Source organism: Boleophthalmus pectinirostris, unplaced genomic scaffold (assembly GCF_026225935.1).
Source record: "Boleophthalmus pectinirostris isolate CB_2022bp ecotype Guang Dong unplaced genomic scaffold, ASM2622593v1 HiC_scaffold_23, whole genome shotgun sequence".
Lineage (NCBI taxonomy): Eukaryota > Metazoa > Chordata > Actinopteri > Gobiiformes > Gobiidae > Boleophthalmus > Boleophthalmus pectinirostris.
This window is the reverse complement of record NW_026571207.1, coordinates 19,709,276-19,721,371: the sequence shown is the minus strand read 5'-3', so window position 1 is coordinate 19,721,371 and position 12,096 is coordinate 19,709,276. Positions and strand designations below refer to the sequence as shown.

The 12,096-nt window shown below is 37.3% G+C and overlaps 1 protein-coding gene across 3 annotated transcripts in view; it reads left to right on the top strand.

The window, feature by feature from the left end:
- The window catches only part of mid2 (midline 2), a 115,992-nt gene that overhangs the window by 80,321 nt on the left and 23,575 nt on the right, over positions 1–12,096 (top strand). For all 3 annotated transcript variants that reach the window (XM_055159531.1, XM_055159532.1, XM_055159533.1), the window contains one exon: positions 7,603–7,710. In XM_055159531.1, the coding sequence (XP_055015506.1) occupies positions 7,603–7,710 (108 nt within the window). The remainder of the gene's footprint in view (positions 1–7,602; positions 7,711–12,096) is intronic.

Sequence of the window (12,096 nt, the reverse complement as noted above, 5' to 3'; positions counted from 1 at the left end):
GACAAAAACAAAAATGTCATCTGAAATGTGACAACATACATTGCCAATACAGAAACCAATGCATTTTTGTTGCCATTACCTCTTCTCACTAGAAGTTGTATTTTATGTTGTCTATATTGTCTATTGATGCTACGCATTTGTTTACAGTGACACTTAATATATTATTAATTGTTGAATTTGGTTGTTATTGTTAAATATTATAATTTTTTCTGGGGAATTGATTGTGGCAGTGTAAACTATGCATGAGCTAAGTGAAGTGAAGACCACCATAAGCATAAAAAAATCTAACAGAATAAATGTTTTGTTCAAAAGACGTGTTAGCAGAAGGAAACAGCAGGGTACTGAGTTTGAGCATAGCCTGGAACCACAAATCCAACTCTGGAAAACTGTGAAAAGGTAGAAGATCGGAAATAATAAAATGATTTGAGAGAACAATGTGCAAAGTAAAAAGTCTGCAGGTTTGTGTGAGTATGACCTGGTTTCCTCTTCCTCTTGTTTGCATCATACTGTATCTGTGCCAGAGATGTGATCAAACAGCACAGAGTGAGCGGTGTGTCAGCACATGGCAGCGGTGCAGTGGGTTCCTTTCTCTCTCCTCCGGGAGCGCTCTCCTCCTCCAGCTCAGGAAAAAGACGGCTGGAATTGATGAAGAGCTGGATGTGTCTTTCAAAGCAGCACAACTTCTTTATAACAATATTTGGTTGTTTTTGAATGTGGGATTCTGAAGCTGCACTGAGGGTGCAAGGGCTGAAGAAACGTTTTTATGATTTTATTCAAGTAACTCAAAGAAAGTCGTAGAAAAGGAGACACTAAACAATGCTTTAATGAGGGGGCAGCTGATTTTAAACAATATAAAAATAAGTTTACAAGGAAGTTACAGTAAGTAGTTTTCTTTTGAATAAACCATTGGTGAGATTATTGTTAACTAAAATATTCCAGGTTTGAGTGGGGGTTTCGCACTATTTCTTTAACAATAAAACATGTCAAAATGTCAAAAGATAAGACTAAGAATATACTTGAAGGAGACATATATTGCTTATATTGCTTATATTTATAAGCCATATTTGTTTTCAAATTTAAGGAAGATAAGAAGTATTGTGTGATTTACATTCATATTTTAACAACAAATGCATGTTATTGATAATTTTCAAATAAGAGAAAGAGCATTTATCAGTCTGTAATAAGCCAGTGGCCGACATCACATCATTCTATTTGTCTCATCTCTATTAGTGTTCCTTTGAGTCGCTACATTGAACTCAAAACATCAAAAAATGTCACTCCCTGATGCAACATTTATTCAAAACCTTCCCCATAATTCTGCAGTTTATTGCTCAGAATTTACTACTTCCGTTCCTACCTATCCATAAATGCTCCTCTTATCCACTGTGTTGTATAAATGTCCAACTTTTTTCCAAATACACCTTTTAGCAGTAATAAAAACCAGTCTGTCAGGGAAACCACATTAGCAGGCAGCAGACGTGCCAATATCAGAGATTTAAAAGTGTTATTAAAAAAGTCACTCTGACAGAAGCCCGCTGGGTTTAGTGCATGGACGTGTGTCTCCTGATTAAACAATGAGCTCTAAGCCATTAGTAGAGACCTGTCTGCATTTATGTACACCAAAGCCCATCGCTCTGTGCTGGGACTGTGAATGCCTGTGATGCCCCCTAATCCCTGCATCAGCGCTCTAGCCTCGTTTTACCTCCTCTCCAGATTCTTCTGTTTGTCTTTTGTCTATTTTTCTGGTGGTGCCATATGGCGTTCTGATGCGTAAGGCTTCTCACAAAATACACTGCGTCGTGATCATAGCACAAACATATTTCCATTTTTAGTTTGTTTTAATCTGCATTAGCTGATACTAATCCAATACAGTTGTTATGCTTACTCTGTGTGTACTTTGGGAAATAATAATCAAGAGCTGGCACTTTGCAGTCGGTTTTCTTTGTCAATAAACATCTTGGCTTTCAGTAATGACATCTTTTCAATATGATATTTATTGAAGTTGTATTTATCTCATTTTTATCAGAAAACTCAACACGCAACACAGTGTAGAAGCATAGTACTAATCACAAATTGGCAATACTGTGCAACATCCCAAGTAGAGTAATAACATCTCCATAGAGACAAGAAAGTGGACATTTTTCTTTGCCTTGTCATCAAAACATTAATAATTTTGATCTGACCAAACAAAAGCTTTTTATTGAAATACTTATGAGGATATATGGAATACATATTCATATAAATAATTTAGGGCCGGTCACATTAACGTGTTAATTTTGCCTTAACTAATTCATTCATTATCGCCTACAATTATTTTAACGCCGTCAACGCAGTTTTTATGTTGTTGTTTTTTTGTGGTTGTTTTTTTTATTGTAAACGTCTGTTGCTTGCAAGCTTTTATTTTGAAAAAGTCCACTGCAAGCATTTCTTTAAGTTTGATGACTTTTCTTTACACTTTTTTCACTTTTTTCTAACCACATGAGATACAACTTGTCCGAGCCTCTGGCTCCAGCCGGGCCGGACCAGCCGTGGGTTCTGGGCTTCCGCGGGCTCCTAGCTCCGACTGGTCTTTGTCTTTCTTCTTCTTCCAGACACCCCTGAGGCATCCAAATAGAGATGTCCAGTGTGTTTTTTGACACTGAGGTTTCGCTTACATAATACTATTACAAGGTATTCACGAAGGCCCGGAAGATTTCGTGATATGATCCTGTCCAATACTCAGTCACTGATTTACCCAGATACCATTGGAAGAAAAACTGTGATTGGCCATTTCCATTCCATTATATTAACCCTTTGTTTCCCAAGAAATATCAGTCCAAGTTTATAACAATGATCTAGAAATTATTACTAGTAGTAGTGTTTATTACTCACTGAATAAAAAATATTGAAAAAAATATAGTAGTACAAAAATGTATTCAATATTTTTCTTGAGCCTTCAGAATACCTTGAAGGCTCTGAGGGTTCCCCTCCGAAAGAAACGCTGTTTGCACAACAAATGTATGGCTCTTTCATTTACATCTCCAATAAAAATGCGCTATTCACTACTTTTTAATTCATTAATTGGGTTTGCGTATAACATGCGATTAATCGCAGTCAAACTCATGCGATTAATGCCATAATTTATTTTATTTTTTCCCAGCACTAAAACAATTATTAACATAACAAGCTAAACGTTGTAGTAAACTTATTATAGACTTATAGATAATTTATTTTTATATTTCTTTGCCACATCAACATGATTCTTTCAGTCGCTCACATTTTTTTTTTTTTATTATGGACATCTTTTATTGCATCTCTAAAGGTTTTGAATCTCTCTCAGAAATGTATGTGATAGCGACTCAAAACATTGTCTCTACTTCCTGGTTTGGTTAAGAAGATACAGGATTTACTGCGAGTGGTCTGTGAGGTGCTGAAGCTGTGAGGCAGTTCACACAGAGCTGGAATAGAAAAGCCGAGGGGCAATGTACAGAGAAATAGGAGCAGGAGCCAGTGAAGGCAGTGGAATGAACACGCAATTGATTCAAGGTGTGAAGCTTTTGGTTTTAGCTAGAGGTTAAGTGCTATGTTTGACCCTGAGCACTCTTGGACAAGTCCTGGACAAGTTTGGTATAGAAATAAGTTGAGCTGCCACATGGCTAAGATTCATTCTCTGCTAAACTTTCATTCTCAATTGCTTTATAATCTTATAATTTTAGATTTTATAACTGACAAAACAGACTCAGTGTTAGTGCCCGATGTTGACTCAGGGTTAAGTGCTCTATCAATGTAATCTTAATAATATATCAGATAATAGTATATTCAAGGCAGGTATTCAAATTAGGCAAATCCAGAATGCTATCTCTCTGTATTTTTTATACAGACCGATTCCAGTCTTTTCAATTATGTTATGTGAGCTAGACCAAACGTGATCATGCAATCAGATTTTTTTTCATTGACACATGTGAAATGAAGGAGCTCACTGACCATCTATCATTTGCATAATAGCATTTCTCTCTCCTCAGATTAGCAAAGTTTAGTGCATCACTCATTGATTTTGCAGAAATCTGTAATCTATTTCAGTCCTCTTGTGCACCTACCAATCACCTTTCAATTAGCTCGATTCAGATTTAAGAGTGACCAGACTCACATCTTCCTTAAAGGGACAGTTTAAAATTTTGGACATAGGGCCTCATTTCCTTGTGAGCCAGAGTGTTTGAGACGTGTGGAGACACTTTTTTAAATATTTCATCCAGTCCTTGTATTTGCAGAGGTCGGTGGTTCTAGGTTAGTGCATGTCAATGTTCATAGTTAGCCTGCCATTAAAAACAGTCTTACCCACTCCACAAAACACACGAAGCAAATCAATTATTAAGCCAGAGTGTCGATGTGAATGTCTGTGTTAATAGAATAATTTTAGAAGTAAAACCAACCTTGCATTTGAAGGATTTATGTCTGAGCAGCAGCAGCGAGTTGTACTTCCTGATAGAAAGATTGTCAGCGGCGGACTGATATATGAGAAAATAGTCCCTCAACACTCAACAATTCATGCGATTCAAGGTTAGTTTTATTTCAAACATTATTATAATCAACACAGACATTCAATTGATAGTCTGGCGTAATAATAGATTTGCTTCGGGTGCTTTGTGGAGTGGGTAAGACTGTTTTTAGTGGCAGGCTAACTATGACCATTGACATGCGCTAGCCTAGCACCAGCGACCTCTGCAAATACAAGGACTGGATAGAATTTTTTTAAAAGTGTCTCCACACGTCTCCAATACTCCGGCTCATTAGGAAATGAGGCCCTATGTCCAAAATTTTAAACTTTCCCTTTAAGTACTGCAGAAGTGTGTATTCTAGATCCCAGGCAAATTGAACCATATTGATTGTTTTCTAGATGACAAAATTTTCAGGTGTTAAAAATTAGAGGAACATTTTTTAGTTTATTAGAAAATGTATTTTTGTTAATATGCATGTATTTCTGTTCACTCTTTATTCCACAATAGTTTGAACTTGTCGTGTGACCAATGCAGTCAGCTGGAGATGAGCATGCTCTGACTTTAAGAGAAAACAATTTAGGATTTGTTGTGCAGGAGTGGGCGAGTAATTGCTGTGCTTTCCTCAATCTGTGATGTTATTGTGCAAGTGTGATAAGCCCAGACACACACTGAGCTTTCTGCTGTAAGTCAACACATTATCACATAGAAAGACGAACTATTCCAATCAGTGTATTCATGGGTTTCAGTCACATGACTTTTAGCTGTTTTGTAAAGATGTTCTGTGTACCTTTGCCCGTTCACAAGAGTTTGATTCAAGTTGTTAATCGCTATGGCAACAGCTTCAATTTTACCTCGTTGGTGGCATGTCTTTTGGATTCCATCACAGGATGAACCATGTTGAAAGCATCTGGAGTGTGGCAGGTGGAGGATGTGTGTATAATGAAAAAGTGAGTTATGATGCTGTCAGTCCGTGCACAGTTTTGGTCTTGTAAATCAGTGGGGACAAGATGGTCATACTAAGCTTATTATGTTCTCCCAAATCTTTACACATACAATACTGCATTTGTTCTAGACGTGTATAAAACTTTGAAATTGTTAGCTGAATTGTTGCAACTATCAAAACACAAACCCTAACCCAGTAGTTCAGACCTCCACAACATGTTATGAAATGTATTCTTGTATTAGTTTTGTTCATATTTCAACCTATTCTTCTGGATGTGTTTAAAATGTGCACTGTGAACTGAAAACATAAATTGCAAATATACCTGGGGAGTTAGAGGACTCTCATAAATATTAAAACACAGCTTCACTTACACTTGTTTTGTTAAAATGACAGATACTTGTGTTGTCCATCATTTCTATACACTCACACAGGCAAGCTGGTTAAGTATCTTGCCTGATGTATTTTTTCTTCTCATGCAAAGGAATATCTTAAACTGAATCTACTATTTTATTTTTCACACCTGGTAATATTTCTCAAAGTTCCTCTGCAGAGGTGGTTGATAGATCCAGCCATTGCTGGGGGTGACAGTGTTGTTGTTTGCGTGGGCAGGTAATAAAGCGATAAGCAGCTTTAGAGTCAGGTGAATATGAAGTTTGTATTTGAATCCCAGACCTGTGCATTTGTCCTGTTTAATTAGTTATCCACAGTCATGAGTGGGCTCTAACAGAATGAATGGCACAGTGTGTGAGGGTGAATAATGAGGCTTAAGTGGCTCAGCATCATCTAATGAGCTTTATGGAGCCAGGATATGATGTTAGCCACAGAATAGAAAGTGTAAGATGAGGGAATTACACCAGCAGAAGTTATGTTTTACAGTTTTTGTCTGTGGACTTGTTTGCATGAAAAAACTACAAGAGTCCAAAAATGACAAGAAGGAAGTACTAATATTCTTAAGGTTTGCAAACCTTCACCTTTTGTCCTTGATAATTATGACTCTCGCAGTTTCAAAGGCTCTTGATTTGGCCTCATTACTCAATGAATTGCTAAGTTAGTTAATAATGAATGTTGTGACTATTTGCTTGAAATTATTAATAAAGATTTCAGTTGTCTTATTGTATAATAATCACAAAATGAAGAAACTAAATGATTTATGATTAAGATTGTGAACTTTATGTGATGGGGCCAATGCTTATTTTAGCCACATGGAGTCAGTAAAGAGATCAGTGGATTCCCTAACTATGTGAAATAGGGTTTTGTGACATATAGTATTTACCGCTGAAGTAGAAAATCCCTGAAAAGGCAGATTTACAATGGCATGTATGACTAATTTACCCAGCTTTTACTCAGCCTTCAGAGCAGTTCAATCTTGAGTCCCAATTAAGCTTGAAGAAATTGTCAGCTGTGTGTCTATTGATATTTTGCACGACTCCAGAGACCCTGCTGTGTTCCTTCATCTTGTGGGAATATACTGAAGAATATATTTTTTCCATTCCAATGCATCTGCCCCTGCATACATAACGGCAGTGGCTTCTGTCAACTATGAAAACGCAGCATGCAAAGCAAACTGCACAGCTTGCCGAGTTTCAGTATTTCAGTGTTTCTTACCACAATTTTATATTTTTGTAGATTTTTTTTTTCTGAGATGCTGAATTGATCTGTAGTAACACAAAAACACATATTCTCTGATACACTATTTGTATTGGTCTTTGCAGTGCACTTGGAAACAGCTCGGCAGCTTTAGACTAAAATATAAAGTATCACCGATTAAACCTTGGCAATACCTCAGTGAATCTAGACAAGAGGCATTTTAACATTCTCAATTTGCAAAAAAAATATATTCTATAATGCATTTGGTGGAGAATGTATTATTCATTCATAAAGTGTATTTTAATCTTTTGCTTGGCAGACTCCGCAGCAGCTTATAGACAACTGAATAATGACAACATGTGTTTTTTCATCTGCTTGATTCTAATCCAGGTGAACACGGTGGTAGCAGCATCTTTGATTAAGTTTGTGATGCTCAGCGCATTGCAAAGTGTTCCTCTGTGATGATACCATTTTACACTTCACAGGCTTCAATCAGACAGCAACAATAAGCAGAAGGGATAAAACATTGCATTATAATGTCTTAACAGTATGTGTGATCTATCTCTCTCATGATGTTGTATGTTGTGTATTGTGCAGGTGAACACTGCCATGCATGAAGCCAAGCTGGTGGAGGAGTGTGATGAGCTGGTGGAGATCATCCGTCAGAGGAAACAGGTCATTGCTGTCAAGATCAAGGAGTCCAAGGTACAGCTCCTGAGGATACTTTTTAGTTGGCATAAGACTTATCTTCTGCTTTGAAAGATGGCAGTTCAAATCTTGCTCTTGACATAAAAACATCATTGGTAGAGTGGTCAAACTAACTGACCCACAGGTTGGTGGTGCAATTCCAGCTTCCACAGAATACTGTTGTTGTGTCCTTGGGCAAGAATCTTAACCCGCCTCACCCTCAGTGTCTGTATACACTGGTGAGTGGTTGTTTAATATAAAGTGTTCTGAGTGACTTGAAGGTAATATTTTTACTACCTCTAAGACAATGAAATGTACCTTATTATTCATTTTGAACTTAAAGGGACAGTTTGGAATTTTGGACATAGGACCTCATTTCCCAGTTAGCCAGAGTGCTGGAGAAATGTGGAGACACTTTTTAAATATTCCATCCAGTCTTTGTATTTGCAGAGGTCGCTGGTGTTAGGCTAGTGCATGTCAATGGCCATAGTTAACCTGCCACTCCTTCAAATGCAAGGTTGGTTTTACTTCTAAAATTATTCTATCAACACAGATATTTACATCAACAGTCTGGCGTAATAATAGATTTGCTTCGGGTGTTTTGTGGAGTGGGTAAGACTGTTTTTAGTGGCAGGCTAACTATGACCATTGACATGTGCTAGCCTAGCACCAGCGACCTCTGTAAATACAAGGATTGGAATGGAATATTTTAAAAAGTGTCTCCACACGCCTCCAATACTCTGACCAACTAGGAAATGAGATGACTGTCCCTTTAATTTAAAGAGTAATACAAGAGCTCATCCAATAACTATTTTTCTTTTGTCCATGGTTTATATTGATACTTACCTCTTATCCTCACAGAACACCTTTAAAACATAATTCATTGTTCTTGAAGTACATTTTGCATGTACTTAAAAAATACATCCTTTATTTCCTAAGTTTCAGACAATGAGTGGTTTGTTCTCCTGGGAGTCTGGGTGTGAAAAGGCAGTATAGGCTAGAGTATGTGAGCCCTTAGAGGAGGAAAGAGGCACCAGAGAGGAGGACTGTCTGATGCTGATTCTGAGGTGATGTGTTAATATTTAAGGGTCAAGGAAGAGATGAATCACACGCACCAGAAGTAATTCAACTAATCACAGGTGGACATGCTGAGATGTGGGCTCCCATGAGTAAAGGCAGCTTTTACCTTTAGATGACCTTTAGATTTCAAATGCATGCATAAAAGAGTACTATAGCATGATCCTGGCCTTTAAAATTTTACAAGTACTGCATATTGATGTTGCACCACCTCCCAGACAGCACGCATATGGCTACAATGCATAATATAATACAGTATGACATAGTATAATACAATAATATAATAAGATTCTTTTGATTATTTGATTCAAGGAAGGACAGCAGTAGAAAAGTTATGAAATTTACACATTGTATAATAACTACGTTTTGCAAATGCCGAAGGAGTTTTTATAATCACTCACTTTTATAATACATGACGGTGAGCTATTGGGAGGACTTAAGAAGATTTGATACAGCTCCAAAGAAAGTTTTGTTGTTCAGTGGTTATTATTTATATGTCAAAATATTGGGAAGCTGAGAGCAGATTACATTAGCTTTAAAAAAATTACCATTCACTAGAAAATGATGTTGCTAAAATGAAGTAGTCATTATAAAGCAGGGACTAAGGCTGTCCAGTACTTATTTGGTGACGTACGTGTCTTATGTGAATGGTACATAGTTTGGCCACTTGGAAAGTTCAAAATACAAGTACACAGAGAATCCAAGAAGATCTTCTTTTAAACATCCCCTTTGCACTTGGCCTTTACAGTTTAATGCTGCTCCTTTTGCCAGTCATTTTTGGCTGCCTGAACTATAATGTAATTTCCCTTCATCTACAAGGAGACCACTCTTGTCTAATTTAAAGCTAAACTAATCCACTTACATTCATTACCTCTCATATCCTGATTCATCAAATTATCTAAAGTGGTGTGTGTGCACATGGAATGCAGGAGATACAAGCATTTTGGAAGAAAACAGAGTGTGAAAAAAATACATCTCAAGGCTTTCTGAGATGTATTATCATGTAACCAGCATTTATATAAAGAGTACGTCTCCGGGGACCTACCAAAAAAAAAAAATCTATGTGTTAACAAACTGCTGAGAAACCTTTGTCCTTCTGAAGATATATAGCAGATTCTAATGTTTTTGCCTTTGTGTTTTTTGTGTTTGCAATGTTTTTAAGATTTTTCTATCTTACTAATCTTCTAAATTCAGTTGCACAATGCAACTAAACTTATTGTTATGCTCATAGATCTATAGCTAAAATTCCAAAATAACTATGTAAAGCAAATGCTTTTCCAACTGTAGTTAAAGTTTGATGTTGAAATGCGTGGGGCTTTCTTTGACATCTTAGCTGCTCTTCCCTTAAGCAGCTGTAATCTGTTGTTGTCACTGTGAGCCGGCTGTTGAGAGTGCTGAGCAGAGGAGCGAAACAGCTTTAATGGATGGGCTATTATTTAGCAACATGTGCCTCAAACAACATTTTAGCCTTGATTACTTTTTCTCAGAAGTGTGTGAGTGTGTGTGTCTGCGTGTGTGTGTGTCAGTTTGGCGTCTCTTTCTGAAGTTGAAATAGAACACACTCTTTAGACACTCAGCCTAAATCTGGCAGTGCTGTCTCATCAGTATTCACAGTTCTAGGCTCTAATACAAGGCGGGGTCCTTCTGAAGGCACAAAATTACTTTCTTTGAACATTTACTTTTCATTATAGGGATTGGGCACAATAAGAGACACCCAAGTGAAAACAGTTCAGAACTTTTCTCAGGGCGTTGATCATTTAGTTACAGGCTCAACATGACTGAACTATAAACCTCATTCTGACTTTTGGGGTGTCAAATTTAAATAATGGCTATGAATTAGTCTTATATAGAGCTGTACCATGGAGCTTTACTGTTTGATGCATTAGTCCATTTCTCCTTACACTCTGTGGTCCTTCTTGTAGCCAGTGCAACCCTGGGGTATTCTGAGTGAAGTATGGCTGGCAATTTGTGGCTAAACTCGCATACATCATTGATACAGTGTGATACATGGTAAGAGAAATGTATTGCCTAAGGACACAACAGTAGTATGCATGGTTAATATGGGATTTAACTGTTAAGCAATCTGACTAATGAGCTACTTCTGTCAATAGCAATGAAATTAAATATTTCTGTGACATTTCCTTACCAAATTAGACACTTATTGATGGTCAGTTTATATGCTCACTGCCACAAGCAATCTTTACAAGAGGTGAGCTTGTGTAGACATTCAAATTTGGTGTTTGTCAAACTCACACAAATCAGTTCATTCACTCATAATCCCCTTATTACTTAATTGTGTGAACTATCTAATAAGTCATTTAAGTTTGGAGGCGTTGATGTGTGAGTGAATATGAATTAGAATAAGTCAAGCAGAGAAGACACTTGGAGGACATGCGGAGGACATGATTGTTTTGTTTGGGAAGAGATTTGGCGAAGGGCAGACTTTCCTCAGAGACTGTGTCTGTTTGAATGAGGCTGGAGAGAGAAAGGGAGCACCTTGCATGGATCCGCTCACCATAATCGAGCATACAAAATCCTGTTATGCTGTTCCAGTCTCCTCTGCAAAGCTTTGCCCCCAAAATGGAAGCATCAGTGTGTTTATGTGAGAGGGGACTTGTTTACTTGTATCTCACTGTGTCCGTTTTATCTAAAAGGCTGGCAGTGACATTTGTGCCTCTGCCTTATATGATTCGACAAATATTATGTATGATACCTGACATAAAACTGAGGATCACCACTCTGTATATGAATATTCAAACAGCCTGTTTCACACACAAAACAATCTTATTTGGTTGTGCAAAAGATGTCATATTGAGCAACGGTCTACTCCCTTTACAGTTCATACTTCTAACCAACTATTTATCTTCCACTTAATGCTCCTTACAGATTTGCGCTTCCTTGGTTTCCATAAACCACTAAAAATATATAGTATTTGATCTCCCTCCAAACACCTCCAGTATTTTGCAGAGGCTGCAGGAGAGCTGGAGTTTTACCATGAGAGTGCAGCTCACAGCGGGCTTCATCCCCTGAGAGGCACACTGCTGACTTTGTACCAGATTTTTCCAGCAATTTGTCAAAAATCTTTCAGAAAAGTTGAGGTGCAATTGTCATAATGATGCACCAGTTCAAAATGACAGTTGGGCTATATAGCATAAAATTACTTGTTTTGTTTGTGTTGCTTCCCTTGTAAATGTGATTTAGCATTTAATCATGCTGACTGAAATTATGGCCAAGTGGAGGTGGAGGAAGTCTTTTCTAATATAGCATGTTGTATTACATAATATTATATGATCACACTGCTACTGCTATAGATACCAATATTACTGC